This window comes from Gopherus flavomarginatus, chromosome 6 (assembly GCF_025201925.1).
Source record: "Gopherus flavomarginatus isolate rGopFla2 chromosome 6, rGopFla2.mat.asm, whole genome shotgun sequence".
In the NCBI taxonomy this organism is placed as follows: Eukaryota; Metazoa; Chordata; order Testudines; family Testudinidae; genus Gopherus; species Gopherus flavomarginatus.
The window spans coordinates 7,497,392-7,517,547 of record NC_066622.1 but is presented as its reverse complement, the minus strand read 5'-3'; the positions used below and the strand labels follow the sequence as shown (position 1 = coordinate 7,517,547).

At 44.1% G+C, this 20,156-nt stretch overlaps 1 protein-coding gene across 1 annotated transcript in view; it reads right to left on the bottom strand.

Annotated features, from left to right (window-relative positions):
- Positions 1-20,156, bottom strand: part of SLC25A26 (solute carrier family 25 member 26) — a 131,907-nt gene that overhangs the window by 6,493 nt on the left and 105,258 nt on the right. The window contains exons 7-9 of the mRNA XM_050957538.1: positions 17,104-17,173; positions 5,506-5,570; positions 4,378-4,451 (exon numbers count right to left, since the gene is read on the bottom strand). Coding sequence (XP_050813495.1) covers positions 4,378-4,451; positions 5,506-5,570; positions 17,104-17,173 — 209 coding nt within the window. The remainder of the gene's footprint in view (positions 1-4,377; positions 4,452-5,505; positions 5,571-17,103; positions 17,174-20,156) is intronic.

Below are 20,156 nucleotides of genomic sequence, written 5' to 3'. Positions count from 1 at the left end.
ACCAGGACGGGGTCAAAGGCGCGAGGGAGCAGAGCCGTGACACCAGAGCTGCAGAGGGCTCCTGCACTGCTGCACCTGCCCTCTCGACTAGCCAAACTCCCGCTTAGCCAACTACAATCTGCATCCCTAAGGCTTGTCGCATCAGCGGGAGTACACCGTCTGATTTCCAAAGCGAATCATCGCCAGCAGGGGCGGCCAACCTGAGCCTGAGAAGGAGCCAGAATTTACCAATGTACATTGTCAAAGAAAGAGCCACGGTAATACATCAGCAGCCCCACATCAGTGCCCCCACCCCGCTCCCAGTGCCTCCCGCCCGCTGGCAGCCTCACCGACCAGCGCCTCTCCCTCCCTCCTCACACCTCTCACTCAGCTGTTTCATGGCAAGCAGGAGGCTTGGTGTCGGGGCAGGAGGAGCGACGGGAGGGGTGGAGTGGGGTGGAGCCAGGGGTTGCGCAGTGAGCATCTCCCCGGAAGCCCAGGACTCAGTGCCTAGACAAGGAGACACATATTAACTTCTGAAGAGCTGCATGTGGTTCTGGAGGCCCGGGTTGGCCACCCCTGTTATAATGCCTATGTGCTATGGGGGTGCGCTCTGATCCCATGCCGCCTGCCACCCCCAACTTATAGTGCCTCATGCTTCTATTATTCATATTCCCACTAGTCTCATATCTTCCATTCTGAATGCAACTCTTCACTAGTGTTTTTCCAAGCCCTGGAATCTTTATTCCCAAATGCTTGGCTCCTAAAGTCCATCAGAACCGTGAGGCACTATTTTGGACAGGGATCCTTCTTGTAAGTGAAACAAATCCCCATTTCAATAGAAAATATCAGAGGCCACTGCTTAAAGTAAGCCACTGGACAGGCCCCTTTACTCAGAACTACAGGTTAGATCTCTTTCCTTTTCCTAAAGGTGAGCTCTTTAAAGGCTGATGTCTATTCTCTAGGCACATTTGGGATCTCGGTATGGAAGAGTCGTGCCGTTAGGGCCCAACGCCAGAAGGAGACAGCAACGGGTGCAATAGTGTGTGCGCGCATGCACCTACTGGGAAACTTCGCTTAGCAGTCGAACTAGGGAGCTAGGATCCCTGGCTTGTAGGTCCTACTGTGCCACCATCTAGGAGGGCAAGCTCAGGCGACTCCTTCCACTTCACTCTTCCTATGGGGAAAACAACACTTGCCAATGTCCCAGCTGGGTTGTAAGGAGTCATCGACGGCTGTAAAGTGCGACAAGCTCCTTGGAGAAAAGGTGCTGGAAAAGTGCAAGGCATACGTGCACAAGTCTACCCTAGTGCATGCAGCTCAGAAATTGCTCACCTAAACTCCCATTTGCAAGTGCAAATAACTGTGACTACGTGCACTTTGCTCCTTTAATCTCACCCCTATTCTATCCATTGAGAAATATCCATTAATGCAGCCCCCCCCCCTCTTTTGGACAGAAAAGGATGTGAATTTGTTGGCATGAAGCACATGGATTTACTAGGTGCAAACCAGGAAGTGAGTCCTGCACTCTGGTTTTAATAATGTGGCAAGAGGCAATGCATCTCTCTGTCCCAGAATTCCTTCTCTTCAATTCTGAGATTTACTAGAGAAGCCATAGATTATTTTACATTGCTGCCAGCCAAAAAGCCCGACACTTTTATTGGTTTTGATTAATACATTTATAATTGGCAGCAGGCATGGCCGTCTCTGCATTTATTTTTCCCAGGGCTTTCTTCCTTCTCCTCGCAGCTGACAGAGTTTGGCCATTTTTGCATTTTTCTGTTCTCAGGACTGCTTATTATTTTGCTTTCTATTGGGTTTGCAGTGTTGAGGAGAGTTGAGTTACCCTTTGGTTCTGTTGCATCAGTGGCACAATCTGAGGACAGAGTTTGAATTCTGGTTGTCTAAATGGGCACTTGTAAAATAGGCTTGAAAGAACACAAATTATGTGCAACAGAAATGGGGGGACTTAGACATCGGATAGCAGTGGGCTGCTTAACTGCTATTTGAAAACAGATTCCATGGTCTTCTAAGCATATACAATGCTGTATAGTGCATGAAATCGGCCCACAGACAGGGGACCTAGAAGTGCTGGCTCAATGCGTCCTGAGACAACACAAAAGGAAGAGTCTGATGTGGGCATAACAGCTGGAATGCTTCCAGGAATAAGGGTCCAGGACCTTCCTGAAATTCGTTTTGAATTATTTTCCAAATGTGTCAAAAGAATATTGAACTTTTACGAGTTGTGTGACCAGAGATCGGGCGTTGAGGAAAATGCTCTGTAACTAGACTGGAGAGTACGTGTCCAGTGTCACGCAGACACAGCACTGATTATTGAGTTGGTTTCTAAACCTGAAAACACTGAAGAGTAGCACTGGAAAACAGGCTGATCTAGATGGGTTTGAGAAATGAAGCTAGAGATTTGCATAATGAGTCTTATTGTGGAAGGGGAAAAAACAGCAACACCTGTTGCACCCATCCAGATCTGCATTTGTCCCCAATGTCTAGTTAATGCTCCATGTGGATTTTGCACGTCACTCCAGTAACTACACACTTAATTAACTCATCGCATATGTATGACGACAATCCCAGAGGCACAACAACACAACTACCAGCTGAGCCACATACACCCACCGGGTGCAGGCGGAATCTAGGATTTACGGTTCCAAAATCACAGGCCTCTTGCATATGGACTGAGGCAATCTACATTAGCTATAATTATTTTAGGATTTGTATTCTGCATAGGCTATAGCTAGCCACTACTGAATGACTCACTGATTCTCCCACACAAAGAGCACAGCCCAGTAGGAACTGACCAGGTATCCATGCAAATCAATACTAATTTACACGCCTGTGGCATCTTTTGTCCAAGGATCTCAAAACATTCTACAAACATGAATGAACAAGTCCTCACAACTCCACCGCATGGCCAGGAAGCATTGTTCCCATTCTTACAGATGGGTAAACTGAGGCCCAAGGAGGCCAGGTGACTCACCCAGCATCACACAACAAGTGCCTTCCAAAGCTGAGCGGAAACACAAGGCCTTCTGACTTGGGCCTTATATACTTGACCATGATGTGTTCTTATGAGCTAAACATGTCCTGCTCCCACATTGCTGCAACTGATATTCTTGCCTATTAGGTGGCTAATTATTTTGGGAGACAGAGCTGTGCAGAAGGCTGCACAGTCCTGAGCTGATCAGACTGATGCTCTGAGCTCTGTGGCTATTCCGATTTTTAAAAAAAAATATGCATTTTTACTAGGGAAATGATTTAGTTGGGGATTGGTCCTGCTTTGAGCATGGGGTTGGACTAGATGACCTCCTGAGGTCCCTTCCAGCCCTGATATTCTATGAGTCTATGAAATCCAAGTGGGTGTTTTGTTGTTCTTCAATGCACAACATTTACTCATGTACTTTAGAGTCAGGAAACGCTGCTCCCACACACATTACAAAGGTACATATGTAATTAATGTGTTATCCAACGGAAATGCTCTGCCATGGATGTCCTATGTCACCTCAGGCAAGCCTCGTAGCCTCTCTCTGATAACCTGTTTTCCCACTGATACTATTTGCCAAGGTGCCAGGGTCCTGTGAGGCTTAACCTAGTCATGTCTCGCACGCCTGAGCAATTCCCCACTGAGAGAGGCGAGAGGCCTGAAGGGTTAGCCCATAACAGATGTCCTCATTCTATGAAACCCCATGTGTAGAAACCTGAGCGAGGCAGGAGAAAGGAAGAACAAGCCGTGGGGTGCACATTTCAAAGCCACTTCCCTCCGTTTTCCTGCCCTCTGTATTTCAGCACATTGAAGCATTTTTCTGGAGCTCTGGGCCTGTTTCCTGCTGGGCAATGCTGTGCGGATGGACTGGGAGTTGCTGATTTATAGCCTTACACGGCGCCACGCAGTGACTGAAATGCAGAATTGCAGCACCCCATGGAGAGGAAGGGAAACACCTGCAAATCCCAGCTCCAGTTTCTTGGCTTTTAGCTTCCTCTGCTTTCTTGGCTGACCTCTAGGGATGGATGCTGTTGGTGTCCCCTTCTCCCGCTATGCTTCCTGCTGGGGAAAGAGGGTAAGAAGGGGCCAAGGTGATGTTACACAAAGAAAGTTCCTGGGTAACTGTAGGAGGATTGGCTGGCGCTGTAGGGAGTTGCCTGCACCAGGCTGGCCTGGCTCTTAGGAAGGGGTAATGATTATTATTGGTTAATATTTGTAATGCAGTCATTCCTACAGGCTCCATTGTGTCAGGTGCTGTACACACACATACCTGAATGACTGCTACTTGGCCTTGTGAATGGCGAGTCAATTCATAGTTTTTTTACAGTGCATTAGGAGCGTGCACACGCACACACACACTTATCTGTCTCATAGATATTCTCTCACAAGATAGTCCTTACCCAGGTAGCCCTTGTGACCTCCAGACACTGTGCAGGGCAGAGAGTACATTCCCACTGGCATTGCTGGAACCAGCCTGTATCACAAGAACAGAGAGACCATAATTCAATCAATCACCAGTTGGATCCAGTTATTTATCAAGCTACTGATCCATTTACACTGCAAAACAGAGCAATGGGACTGAATAGTTCTGAACAAAACCCAGCTCTCACGACTTTGTCACATGCTTTAACCAACACGCCATGCACCCTCCGTGATACATGTCTGCTGAACGAGACTGCACTATGTACAAACACACACGTACACAAAGATGCAAAGCGCACTCTTTACATAACGTGATGTGTGTCTATTAACACAGCACCAGTCATCAGATGAGGTGCAAACGGCCAGTGAGAAATAGCTGATTACTCTACTCAGGGACATGGCTGATGGAGAGAATTGACCCATATGGGGTGACACTGACTCCATCAGCGCAGCTCCTTAAAGGATAACAACGTATCACAACAGTGGGTACCAGCTGCTTGCATTTTAACCGTCCCACAATCTAGGCCTGCTCAGGACTAGGCTAGATGACTCGTTCATTAAAACAACGGTGGCACACCTACATTAGCACTCCTGCTTTTGCCATCACTGGCAGAAGTGCAGCAATGGTTTGAAATTCTAAGAAAAAGTCTGGCGTCGAGCCTGCCTATGGAGAGCAACGCAAACAATCCCCTGTTGTTATAAAAACTCACAGAGGAATCAGTCCCTGTCTGGATTTTTAATTGAGGGAGTTTGACCCTATAAAGAACTTGTCATTAAGACTTCTGCATTAAGCACTGGCAGTCTAGAGTTCAGCGTTTCCCCAGGACAACCTAGCACAAAGCACAGTGACGTCTAAGATGGATCCTTTGGGAGACATGAGGAGGGAGGTGAAAGAACAAGAATAGCAATTACAGGGCAAAGTAAAGCAACACCAGTTTTATCCAGGCATGCAACACACATTCAATCAGTTCCTGGCTTAAACTACAAGAACAGAAGTCACTAGTGATAGGTGTGGTGCTACATTTCATGCCAGTGCTACCATGCAGAAGTGTTGGCACTGCGGCCCACGCACCTGTCCATTTGCTCAGCGTTCTTCCATCTCTTACCTTTGCCAACATAATTCTTGTCTTTGCTACATCTAGAGGTGTGGTGACTGCAGCTGCAAATCCACCTGAGCATATTATAAAACCAAACACAAGTGAGGCATTGTTTGCAGAACATGTATGCCACCCCATCGATAATTCCCACCATTTCATTATTCATGCTTACAGCCTGGTCCTCAGTTCAAAATCAGGGGACGTTTGCAATATCTGTAAATAGAGTTTATTATTTTGGATCTACAGAAAAATAATTTAATATTAATTATTATTTTTATTACTGTTTTTACTCTATTATGGTAGCACCCAGGGACCCTAACTGACACTAGAGTTCCATTGTGCAAGGTGCTGTACATATATATAGTAAGAGACAGTCCCTGACCCAAAGAGCTGATAAGATAAGAAAACAGTTTCTATTTTAAACCTCTACGTATTGTAAAGCAAATGAAATTGCTCACTCATGCACACAGAAAGGAAATAAGCACAACATTTTTTGCTCTATCTTTTGAGTGTGAAATTCTGACTAGACAGATGAACTATACTAGATAGGTAGATATATTATTATTGATTTGTATTACGGTGGCACCTAAGAGCACCAGCCGTGGGTAATTGTGTGGGGTGCTGTGCAGATTTAGCTACAGTAGTGTGGATGAAAAGGTGCTACACTCCATAAATAGGCAAATATGGTGATTAGTGATGTCCACAAGACGCTCAATCTGGAACTCCACATCCAGGGAATTTGGATCTGGAATTACCCTGTTAAAAGAAGCAGGTGTCTTGGAGCAGTTGGAGGGGCTCTACTGATAATACAGTAGAACTTCGGAGTTATGAGTTACAAACTGACCAGTCAACCACACACCTCATTTGGAACCAGAAGCCCGCAATCAGGCAGCAGCAGAGACCCCTCCCCCCGTTCCCCCAAAAAAAGAAAAGAAAAAGCAAATACAGTACAGTACAGTGTTAAATGTAAACTACTAAAAAAATAAAGGAAAAGCAGCATTTTTCTTCTGTATGGTAAAGTTTCAAAGCTGTATTAAGTCCACATTCAGCTGTAACCTTTCGAAAGAACAACTAGAACGTCTTGTTCAGAGTTATGAACATTTCAGAGGTACAAACAACCCTCATTCCCAAAGTGTTCATAACTCTAAGGGTCTCCTGTAATCTCTCTCACAATACAAGCAAATGCTACTTCAGAAAGAAACAAAATGGAGTAGTCCCAACACCTGACAGCCCAATCTGTTTGTGACTAGGGGAACTCTGCAAAGTGATCAATTAGCCAAGCTCTCGAAACTCCCCTCCCTTCCAGGTTAAATATTTGTCCACTACAAAGCGTTTTCTTCTTCTGACTCCCCTGCCTCCCCGCTCCAGCACCATCGAAACAAGCATCCTTTTCTTCCAAAGCGTTTCCATCCTCCCTGTCCTCGCCACTCTCAGAGCACATTACTTTCACTCAGATAGGCTGGTCAGCTGTGACTTCCTTGGTAATAATCAGTCATCAAGGATTGTGCAGGGACAATGCAACCAGCTTGCTCTGCCCTCCCAAGAAACAACCAGCCTCTAGAAGACTAAGATCCCAGTTCTGATCTTGCTTACACTGGTGTAAATCAGCAGTAATTCCACTGAAGTCAAGGGAGTGACATCATGCTAAAGCTACACAATTGTAGAATTGGATCCCAAAGAACAGACAGGGCCTAACAGCCGCGCCACCCCCACTCTCCCGCCCAAACACACACACAATTTTAATTCAGTGACTACAGCCTCTGCCTCTTTCACTCTCCAGGGGCTATTCTATTCTGTTCTCTATAGGTTTTTATACCAACCTCATTAGTGTATGAGCCTCTTACAATCCCTCTAAGCAACCCCTTCAACCATTCTCTTTATTTCCCCCTCTAAATTTAAACTCTCATCTCTCACTCTTTCACCCCCAGCCACAATATTTTAACTCAAAAGGAGCAGTTCAAACACAGCTAGAGATGGATCAAAATAAATATTTACTGTTCGTTAACAGTGCAATATTAAGGACAGAAAGAGGAGATGTACTGAATTTTGGGTGGGGGAAAAAGAATGTTCCTGGCGGGCTGCACAGATGCCCCGTGGAGGCTGAAGTAGTCGTACGGGACACATATTGACCCTTCTTACTGAGAGCATAGGAGATCCAAGAGCTGCTGCTCTTCTCTGATTGCACCATTACTTTAGTTTCTAGCTCTAAGAGCTCCATGCTGCATAAGGTGCAGATCTCGTGAACAGCCTGCCTCTCATCCAGTCTTCCTCTTTGTGTGGATTAACCACACCATTCCCATTGCTCAGGGGTCCTAGGTGAGCGTGAAGGTGGGTTTGCACCTTCCTGTGGACATTGCCCATGAATCACAAAGGAGATACAAAGGCTATATCCTTGCCTTTACATATGCATTAGTCACTAAAACAGAGGAACCAGATCCAGTAACATGAACTTGACAGAACAAGGAGTAATGGTCTCAAGATGCAGTGGGGGAGGTTTAGGTTGGATATTAGGAAAAACTTTTCCACTAGAAGGGTGGTGAAGCACTGGAATGGGTTACCTAGGGAGGTGGTGGAATCTCTTCCTTGGAGGTTTTTAAGGTCAGACTTGACAAAGCCCTGGCTGGGATGATTTAGTTGGTATTGGTCCTGCTTTGAACAGGGGGTTGGACTAGATGACCTCCTGAGGTCCCTTTCAACCCTGATATTCTATGAACTCTATGAAATCAAAGAAAAGAAAAATCTTGTTTTCTGGGGTTTGTATAAACCCAGTGTATGGAATATAAATAAATTGATCTCAGAGTGGTAGCCATGTTAGTCTGTATCAGCAAAAACAAGAGTCCTTGTGGCAGCTTATTGATCTTATTTCTCCAGGGGGAGGATGGGACCTCTTTAAATGTGTCAACTATTGTAAATCAGATTTATCCACTGGCCGGTGTTTTAACTCTGCTCTCTTCTGAGTTTTCCAATATCACCATCATTCTTCATGTAAAAAGAAGGCCAGCTGGCTCTTTGAGTAGCTTTCCATATCAGCTGCATGGGAGAAACGTCTAATGGTTCATAAACGAACATTCAGTGACCATAAGGTATTTGTTGTCTGGTACGTCTACGGGCGAGCCCGTGGTTCTCAAACCGATCAGGGAACTTCGAGCAATAAGCAGATCAAGGTGCCCAGCTTCTCCTCACAGTAGGTTGGTTGATCAGTTTCGCTTTGGAGGGGGCTATGCCCCTGTAAGAAGCAGAAAAAGGGTTTAACATTCAGGAAGCCAATATGAAGACCTTAAGCAAATCAGACTATGTGCCAGCCCATTCTTGCTCCATATTAACTTAAGGTCAGACATCTTTTCCATTCTAAGCCAGTTCTGGACTAAATGACCAACTGGCCTTGAGAGAACAATTTGGTTAGAACCTTTCGTGCTAAAGTCAATGCTATATTTTTAAAGTAGCTAAAATAATACTCATAAACACTTCCAAATTAACAAGGCTGGAAAGTGAAGTCTTTCCTTTACCCACAGAACAGGATTAGTGTAAAACACTGAAACAGTCCTGCTTGGAGTGCAAATCTCAGGGCAGACTATGGAGTATTAGCAATCTCCCCATAATGTTACATTATTTTTCTCAACTGAGCCTGGCAGTTTCTTAAAGCATTCTTAGTCCTTGCAAAGTTTCTCATTAGCAGTGGTATAAATCTAGGCTTCTACAGTGCCTGGATTGTGTACAAATTACTCTTGGATACAATGTCTCCAAACGTTCTTATCCCGTGGTTTAATCTAGGCCGAGTAGTTCTCCATTTTCCCAAACGTCTGGATCTTTTCAGCTCTTTCGCCATTAACATGTCCATTTTTCCCTTTTCCCTCACCAGGAAGTATTTCTTACAGATTTAAGAATTGATTTAGAATGATGACAGCACCAATAATGTGCTTCATGTGCACAACATGCAGCAATGTAACGGCTAAATTAAATGCAAGTTTGCATATGCTTGACTAGAACTCAAATTTATAGCTAGCAGTAATGGGAGCTATGTTTTATAGAAGGCAATGGGTCTGACAAAATCCGTTTGCTCCAGCTTTATTCCAAAATGCCAAAGATAATTGTTAGGGTAACTTCATAAGGTTTATTACTTTCCAAGGACAATTTCATCCACAGGCTACAGCTAATAAGGCAATGGTCCTATTTGCATTACAACTATAACTGCGTCAGGGGCCCTGGTTTATAAATGGAAGGAAGCTGTAGTGTAGACAGTACATTTCAAAGAAGCGCATTAGAAACTGGACTGTCCAAAGTGCACGCATGTGTCACAGGTTCTGGCAGGCACTGTGCAAAATCACACCCTGTGGACAGGACAGAGGGCAACTTGTTTTATGTTTCCCCTCCTCTCACCCTGCAACATACCTGGAGGCAAGAGGGGGTGCAAACTATGCCCCAAGACACCAGCAGGTAGAGTGCAGAGAAGATCTGTGGGCCTGCTGATGGATAAGGCAGCACTGGAGGGACAGGCCAGCATAACGGACTCTGGAATCAGAAGAAAAAGTCCCCAAAGTTCACCAGAAAGTTTGCTGGCCCCTTCAACAAACCAGGATCTAACCAGGCACTTGGTTCTTCATTTTTCACAGAGCTGCAGGTGACACCACTGCAACCACCAGGTCCTTCTAAGGACATTATAGGTGAAATTCATTCCTAAATCCCAGTTCAGATGTATCGCTTAAGCATACGTGTCCTCTGGGCTTAGGTGTAGCATGGATCTTTCATAGATTCATGGGGCTGAAGACCAGAAAGGACTATTATGTCATCTAGTCTGGTCTCTTGTACATCACAAGCCATTAACATTTCACCCAGTTATCCCTGTAGTGAGCCCAGTAACTTGTGCTTGGCTAAAGCGTGTCTTCTAGAAACACTGCCAGTCTGGATTTGAAGACATTAAGAGATGGAGAATCTACTACTTTGGTCGAACAGGCTAGATCTTGGGATTTTCTCCCTGTAAAGAGACTTATACACTGGAACCAAGTCACTTCTAAGGGTATGTCTATACTTCAAAGTGCTGCCGCGGGAGCGAATGTGGTCATGTGTGAGTGCTGGGAGAGCTCTCTCAGCACTCCTGGTAATCCACCTCCACGAGGGGAACAGTGCCAAGTGCTGGGAACGTGGCTCCCAGGGCTCAGAGCCTGTCCACACTAGTGCTTTAAAGCGCTCAGACTTGCTGCACTTGAGGGTGACTCTTCACCCCCAAGCCAGCAAGTTAGAATGCTATAAAATGTAAGTGTTGACATATCCTAAGATCTTGTCTTCACTACCAACTTATGTCTGGAAAATCCACACCTCTGAGCAAGGCAGTTATACCAACCTAACTCCCAGTGTGGACAGCACTACGTCTACTGTCCTGCTGCAGTGTTTTAAGTACAGACAAGCCCATAGTCTTCTTTTCGATAAGCTAAACAGACAGAGTTCTTTATCCCTCTTGCTGTACAGCATTTTCTCCAGCCCTCAAATCACCTTTTGTGGCTCTATTTGCCCCCCGTCTTTGATTTTTCAACCCCCTTTCTCAAATGTGAACCCCAGAGCTGTACACGCTATCTAGGACTCTTCTCACTGATGGCACGCGCAGAGGTGAACATCACCTCCCTGCTCCAGCTCACCAACCCCATCTAAACACCCACGAGTCACAAGCCCCTTTCACTGCAGCATCTGACAGGGAGCTCATGCTCAGTGGCCTGTTCACTATGGCTCCCAAATCCTTTTTACACTCACCTCTTTGCAGGACACAGACTCCCTTCTGTATGCGTGGCCTGCATTCTTTGTTCCTGGATGGCCAGCTTTGCATTTGGCTGTTTTAAATGCATTTTGGCTGAATAGGCCCAGCTTGCCAAGCGATCCAGATCATGACCGCTCTGTCCGCGTCACTTACAAGGCTGCCAATCTTGGTGTCAGCCGCTTTTGAACAGCAGCGGTTTTATGTCAACTTCCTCATCATTGATGAAAATGCTAAATAGCATCAGGCCTAGCACCTTTCTGTGCAGAACCCCTCTGGGAACACCCCCATTCAATGATAATTCCCCATTGACAACGACTTTTTGAGAGCTGTCAACCAGTTCTTAATCAACTCAGTGCATGCCTTATTGACACTGTACAGTGCGACCAGAGCCTGGTGCTGGATCTCTGCAGAGCTGTGAATCTCATGTACTGGTGAGCAGAGCCAAATGGCTTTTTAAAGGAAGAATTAAACCAGGGCAGAATACAGGAACCTGGATCTCATCCGTAATGATTTAATCCGTTTAGATTTGGAGGTCTGAGTACCTGCAAAAGGAAAGTCTTGAAATCTGATTTCATCACGGCTTTTTCTGCCTTGTCTGGTTAAGGAGGCTCTCAGGCCCAGCTTGTAATCTTGTCAGAGTTAATTAGATCAAAAAGGAGGTGACAGCGAGCTTCTATTTAACATGTAAAAAGCCCTCGTTAGTGTTTCATTATTCACAAGACTCGCTCGGTGGCTGTGTCACTACAGTACATCAATCATTCATGTGCAGCCCCACATATTTTTTTATGGCAGGGAGAAAGAGGGCCTATTTAATCAGAGAATTTTTCCACTGCATTGAAGTGACATTCCAGCTCCCTTTTATAGACAGGATCTGCCATATTGGATTAGGTCAGTGATCCAGCGAACACAGCACCCACCCTCTGACAGTGGTCAATCCCAGATACCACTAGTTACATTTGGACATAGAATCATAGAACAACAGGGCTGGAAGGAACCTCAGGAGGTCATCTAGTCCAAACCCCTGCTCAAAGCAGGACCAATCCCCAACTATTCCCCCCTCAATCCCTAAATGGCCCCTCAAGGATTGAACTCACAACCCTGGGTTCAGCAGGCCAATGCTCAAACCACTGAGCTCTCTCTCAGTCCCAGGGAGTTGCAAGAAGCCTGCTACTGGATTACGACAGAATAATCTGCCCATAGGAGAATCCTCTTCCTAACTCCTATCAGACCTGCCTGAGAACAGGACGTTTAGAGCTTGTGGTTTATTTTTTTTTAAAACGTTACCTTCTCTACAGTAACTCTGCACATTCCCATTATCTCTAACAGGCTATGTCTACGCTACCACTTATGGTGGCAAAATGTATCTCGCTCAGGGATGTGAATATTCCACCTCCTCGAGCAACGTAAATTACGCTGGCATAAGCGCTAGTGTGCACAGTACTAACCTCTCCTGCCACTCGTGGGGGGTGGTTTAGTTACGTCGATGGGAGAGCTCTCTCCTGTCGGCACAGAGCGGCTACACGAGAGATCTTACAGAGGCACAGCTGCATTGGTACACTAAGCTCTCTAGTGTTGATACAGCCTAATTATCCAGATTTTTCAGTCTTACCAAGTTCTTGGCCCCTTGCAGCAGTGAGTGCCGCAGGTTAAATTCTGTGGTCTTTATTTTGATCAGTTTCAGACTTGTTGACCTTCCATTTAACTGAGTGTCCTCTTGTTCTTGTGACACGGGAAAGGGTAAATAGGATCCCCAATTTATTTTGTTCTTGAGGCCCATTAACAAAGTATCTAAGGCTCAGACCTTCAGAGGCAGAAGAACAAGTGGATATAAACTGGCCATGAACAAATTCAGGCTGGATTCAGAAAAAGGTTTCTAACCATCAGAGGGCCGAGGTTCTGGAACAGCCTCCTCATAGGAGATGTGGGACAAACAACGTAATTCGTTTTAAGAGAGAGCTGGACAAATTTATGACTGCAGTTCTATGCTTGTGATGACAGCGAGCAGGGCTCACTCTTGATTTACATTCTACGTTTCTAGAAGCTCATGCTTCAGGGTTCAGTCGGTCACCTGCAGGGGTCAGGAAGGAGCCCTCAGTGTAATGGGGGGGTGTTGGTCTCCTTCCTCTGAAGTATCAGAGATGGCCACAGGTGGAGATGGGACACTGGGTCTAACCATTAGTGGTCCATCCTCCTTTTCTGTACTGTTCATTGTTTTACATAGCTCTATCATGTCCCCCCCCATTCATTTCCTCTCTAAACAAAAGAATCTCTGTATTTTCAGTTTCTTTCAGATGGAAGCCTATAATTCTAACACTTTTCATCACCCATCTCTACACCTCCCCTTCTATTTCTGCTATATCTTCAGCAAGACAAGCTCACCAGAATGAAACAGGAAGCCAGGTGCCAGGACAATAGCTTTTAGTATTATTGTTCATCCTATTGATTTTGCATCCTGACATTCTGGGGCAGACTCTCAGTCCTCTCTACTCCCTTTGTGCTATTCAAACAGAGACTCCCCTGGGATGTGCTAGTTCCCTAGAAGGCATAGGCACCTATGATGGCTCTTACACAACATTCCCTGACTTTCTTGGTATAGAATATGTGTTGGGGGGTGAAGGGAGTTTGAGGCTTGATCTGAGTATGTTGCACTGTGGCTTTCTTCATCTGATAGAAGGTTTGTTGGGATCCTTAACAAATGGCACAAATTAAAGTAGCCTCCATGCTGCCCTAACCAGTATCTCTGGCCAAGAGGCCAGAAAGGAAGAAGAAATTATATGAATCAAGTCATGGCACTTATGGACTAGATTATTAACAGCTGGCAGAGAAAGAACTCAGTGTCTCATTTACATTTATGCTCATGGTTACTGTGTTCATATATATAAGTGCATTGATTGCATATGTGTAAAATGTGCAGAAACAATAAGACAGACGGTCAGGTCTCTCAAGATCTTTGACTTTAGTCACTGCAATTTCACAGGCGTTAATGCAACAGGTGTTTTGGATGGAATTCAATATATTGATGCTGTCTGTCTTCTCTCCACCAAACTGTAAATTATGATTAAGGTAGAAAATATAACCAACAATTTGTCTAGAACTAGAAGCCGAAAAAGGATTGTGTATTCAGCTTGTTGGCTTTATCACCGTGCCTGTTCTCCCGACCTCTAAAATGTTTGGTCAAATTTTGTGGCGAAGCAAAGAACACAAGGGAAGTAAAGTCCAACATGCTCTCTGTGTCTCAACACTATCATTGTGGTATTGGTAACATTACAGTGATTACGGGTTAGTTGTTGCTCACATAAAAGCCTTTTTCTCCCTTTCCAGAGGTTATAATGTGGTGAATTACAATCACTCTAGTTCAATATACACACACAGTTTTATTTATGGAGGGTTTGCATCTGTGGCTAGATTTGGGTTTTCTCCCCCCGACCTCCTCATAAAATAGATTACGTTTACCAATTTAAGCAGGCAGCTTATTCTGATATGTTTTAGCTGCAGAATCACATACAGACTTCAGAATCAGGGAACTACTTGTTGCAGCAAAGGAGCTGACACTGGAGGCAATGTCTGATTCGATCACCATATGATGCCCTCCTATTGCATGTCTATAGATGGGGAGAGGAAATAAAAGAGCAAAGGCTTAATCCAAAAGCTAGTGAAGTCAGTGGAAAGAATCCTCTTAATCTGAATGAGTTTTGGAGCTGGTCTTAAAACAAGGAGATGTGTGAAATATTGTTGGTGGGAAGGAACAAGGAGAAAAGATGAAAGAACAGGAGGGAGGAAAAAGGGGAAGGCAGAGTGTGAAAGAAGGGAAGTTTGCCGTCCGCTACAACGTATCCAACAAACTTTAGACCCCAGACTAATGCACATGCTTAACTTTATGCATAGTGCATAGCTCAGCTGCAGTCAATTGCACTGAAACCCCCATGCGGAACGCTGACGAGAGTTCGTTCAAAACAGGAGGCCTCTGCAGAGCTGGTCCAGACGGTCAGACCCAAACCTGTGAGGTCCTGACTGACCACTGTGAGATGCTGAGTGTCCTGGACTCACATTTATGGCTCTGCCAATGAGTCCAGGGGGACTGGGAACACTTCAGAGGACCAGGTCCTTGGATGTTTTTTTCTTTCACACGTGTTCACTAGGAGGTGAACACAGATCACCAAAAGGCCAGTAGATGGTGACAATTCCAGTCACAGCCACCCTGAGCAGAATCAAATGCACAAGGCAAGGAAGGGGGATTGTGGCTAAGACACTGGACGGGGACTCAGAGGAGACCGGGATTCAATTCGTAGCTCTCCCAGAGACTGCCTGGGAGAAGTCTTTGGACAAATCACATCATTCCTCTGTGTCTCAGGGGCTTTTGCACCCATTTAACAATAGCAGTTTAGAAGCAGATCTCATTAAATCAACACAACCCCTAGCATTCTTCCATCAACCTAGCCACATCTACATCAGAGGTTAGGTCGGCTTAAGTATGGTGCTGAGAGCTGTGAATTTTTCACACCCCTGAGCGATGTAGCTGGGTTGATGTAAATTTTCAGGCCTGAGTTATATTGATTCATAGTAAGTTTTAACACTAGTATAGCTGGTTTGGGATGTAAACACTTTTATGTCAATACAGCTGCATCCATGCAAGGGTTTGCACTGATTTAGCTAAATCGGTGCAAAAATCTGAGTGTGGACCAGTTCTCAGATCCCAATCTATAAAATGCAGATAATCCGTCTTTGTCTAGTCTATTTCAGCTGTAAGCAATTCAGAGAAGGGACTGTCTCTTACTATGTACATGTACCAGTGCCTAATACCGCAAGAGAAGGCTTGATTGGTCACCTGATTTCCATTGCAACATTACTAATAATAATACGTGGAGATCACAAACTTCAAATCCAATTATGTACATAAGAGATATTTAGACCCCTATTTTTTAAATGATTTAAAGACAATCTCAAGGCCCTTTTCTGGTAAATCAGCAGATTACTAAAGCCAGAAGCTATTTGTTATTCATCTCCAGCTCCAGAAACACTATTATTGCTTTTAAACAGGATTTATTCCTTCCATATATTCTGTTACCAATTTGGAATCTTAAACTGTATTTTACTTCCTCTGGGAAAAGCTCTGGCCGTTCATCTCTTAACGACTAATCTGGTTTTTCTATTAAGACAGTTTGTTGTTTTTCTTCTCTGTAACTTGTCAGATATATTGATGAGTCATTAATTAATTGACATTTTTAAAGTTATTTTAAACATCTACAGTAGGCTGAATGAGGCCAAGAGGCCTACTGAAGAATTCAATTAACTTTTGGCTTGTTTGGTAATAAATAGTGCGATATTGTATTCTGCCATTCTTTAATCCTGTGTTAGCGTCTGGAGATTGCCCAGATGTTTCGTCCTGCCTCGGGGCTGTAGCAGTGCTATCCTCTGCTCTCCTGACTCTCCTTAATCTGCACTGCTGTCACAGCTGTCACATGAATGGTGAATCATGGCTTTTCCCTGCAATCACTTAAACCCCTGGAGAACAGCTTGGGGCAGACAGCTGCACAGACCCACACCCAAGCAAAGCCTCTCCTCGTGGAGGACTTTACAAATCAACTCCAAGATAATCTGGAAGCCTGACTGACAGGCCCCTGGTTTTTAAATAACAGAAATTTGTCAAAAACAAATTGGTTGTCTTTCAAGCAAACACCTTTTTCAGTGTTCTCTCCCCACACCCGGTAAAGGACTTTCCTTCTTCCAAATAACAACTGGATCCATTTTCCTCTAAACAAACTAGAATTACAAAGGAATGTTCTTCTGCTATACTTAATAGATTTGCACATTTTTTCCTTTCTTCTTGAGCCTTTCCCAGTATAACATATAATCCTTTGCACCTGCAAAAGCTCCACAGGTTGCCGACTGCCAAGAATCAACCACGTGACCCTGCTTCCATGACCAGAGATCCTGTGTTTAAAGAGAAAGGAAAATAAGAAGTTATTAAACATTTGAATCTATCTGATCCCCCTGTGAGTTAAGTCCAAAGATGGGAACTCAAGTGAAAAGCTATTTTTGTGGCATTTTTCAGTGATGTAATAAGTGATTTTTCCCAAGGAACTTTTGTACTCGAACAAGCAGATGGAGTGAGAAAGAACTGAAGAGGGCTTGAAGCAAATCACTTACAGGGATTTGTGAAGTACATACTTAAGTCTGCAGCAATACAGAGTTGCAAATATTTCACGAATTTATTTTCTTTTTGGAAAATAAAACAATGCAAAGCAGAACGCTAAAAAAACCCAAAGCATACAAAAACTGATATCAGTTCTGCCTTTCATCCCGTATGTGCCTAACATCCCTGTTGCGGGGGCGGGTGTCCTTAGCATAATAAAATATTAACTATTCCCTCTCACGCCCCTCCAGGGCGTTTCTTTAAAAATCACTCCTGGTTTAATATATTTCAATGCAGGTGGGTCCCTGAGTTTTTACCCAGTGTGATTAGGGACCATATGTTGTTATCCCCACCCATCATGCTCCAATCCATTTATTTTATCTCTTCATTTCTACACATACACGTAGAGATCAGATCACTGACACGCATGGTGTTTTCCATACAACGAGCGTTAAGAATCAAGTCAAACATACAATATGATCAGTGAAATTGCTATTAGCAAGCAAGGTGGTGCAATGAACAGACTGTGGGGATGCCAGGCTGGCTGCATATTATACCAGACAGAATCATTTCACTGGTCCGTTACCTCTCATCCTCAACCTCCCTGCTTATCTCCATCTTTTCGGTTTCCATTAGAACTTGTTTGGGGCAGGGACTATACTTTTATTAGGTTCAAGTATGGTGATCAGCAGGATGGAGGCCTGATCTTAGTCTCTTCTACCTGCTGCCATCATAGAAATCAACAACATTACTTTATGTTTGTGACATTATTCCTCTTTTATGCAAGAATACAGTTATGGATGTTCTTTAAAACCTTGCTACCTTTATGCTGAAAGCCAAAATTCTCTTGTAGACAACCAGATAACAGCAGTAGTCCAATTCCAGTGATATCAGTGTGAGGCTCCCGATTGGTTGAATGAGAACATCCCACTATGGCTCTTGTCATTCTGCTGTCATTGGGTGACTGCATATAATGCTAGCTATAGATTCTCCTTGGTAACTTGATTGTTCTGTGTGATTGATGCTTATGTTCTATCTGTATGTGGCAAAATCAAACTACTTAACAACAACAAATAATGATGTTGATTAGTGTTTGCCAGAGCTAAATAGTTTTGTCTCTGCTTTATTAAACAACTAAGGATCAGTCTCTCACGCTAGCCGTTCTTTTTCCTACTGATTTGGAGGATGTGTTCCAGTGTGGGTTTCTAAACTGATAGCATCCACAGCAGATGGCCAGTTTTCCTTCTTCAAAACAGTGGATTCATTATGCTCCAAAATCTTAGGGATGCCCATGATGATTAATGCACACAATGTGGACACATGCAGTTTTTCATGCAATTCGTTCCTAATGGAGAGCATGTCTAAGATGAAAGGTGGAATCTTCAAAAGGGACTTAGAAGCTTAAATCATTTTCAATAGTGATGCAGGCTCCTCAGGGACAAAGTTACTTTTAAAAATGGGACACGTAAGTCTAAGTCACATAGGGACTTTTGCCATTTTTCCTCCATAACTTTATAACTTCATATGCTAAAACTTGGTATCCTGAACCGTTCATGTTTGTTATTCAAAACACAGCAGACCCCAGGACAATCTACTGGAGACTGAGCAGGGAAATGCAGGGCAGACTGCTAGGGGTCTACCATAAGCCCAGGTCCTAAGCTTTTATGTGCAACTAGAGAGACTCTAGGTTACTTATGCTGTTTCTGTAAGGCCTTATTCGGTTCCTTTATGCAGTCTAAAGGAGGGAGCGGTGTGTGTTTATATAAATGTTAAATTATGAATTAATCCAGAGTTCCCTCACATGCTGACATGCAGAAAAGCTATTCTCGATGAAAAGCTGTGCTGAAAAGAACCCATCTGGCTCTGCAATGGAGTTATGTAAAAACAAAGACCCAGCCAAGCAGGGCAAATGGTGATTAATTCCCATAGACTATGGTTATAATTGACAACAGGTATGTGCAAAGAACCAAACAGGGTGGAAAACTGTTTCATGGGGCATTGCTAGGAACAGTCCAATGAAATTAGGCAAAAGTAGAATGGAGGCTGAATAACAGGAAGAAAATTCCCTAACTGCGAAGTCTATTAAACTATGGAATAGTCTCCCTAGGAAAGCCCTCTCATTTGAGTCATTTAAAAATAGACTGGGGAAGGCATTCAAGATCCTACTATAGGGAATAATCTTAAATTGGCAAGGACCGGTCAAGATGATCTCATGAAGTTCCTTCCATCTCTGATTTCTGTGATTCACACGGAGTTCCAAACCCACACACACAAAACAGAGAGAGATGGGGAATAACACATCAATCCAAAAAGGGCACATCCTGGGCCAACCAGGCAAGTGACCATCTCTTTTTCTCTGGACTGTGTTTGTTCTAATTACATTTATTTTGCAGACCAAGCTTACATTTTGAAGGTCCCATGTTTACTCCTTTAGCTCTGCGCTCAGCTAATTGACAGGGCTTTGCAGTACGATGGGCCTGTAAGGCCGAAAGAGACTTCTCGTTTCTCTAGACTAAACCTAATCAACCGAAGGTGGTTTGGGTATCACTGAAGCAGAATTAAGCACAGAAATCAACAGATTCTCACAGAAAAGGGTAACAAATGCCTTGATGTAAAAACTATGGCCCCATTCCTGCAAATACATATATCCTCAGCGTGAAACACTGAATTAAGCGGCACCACTCACTATTGTTAGCAGTAATATCAATATAGTGCTTAGTGGTTGCAATCTAGATCACAGCTCCATTTTGCTAGATACTGTATAGACACATAATAGACAGT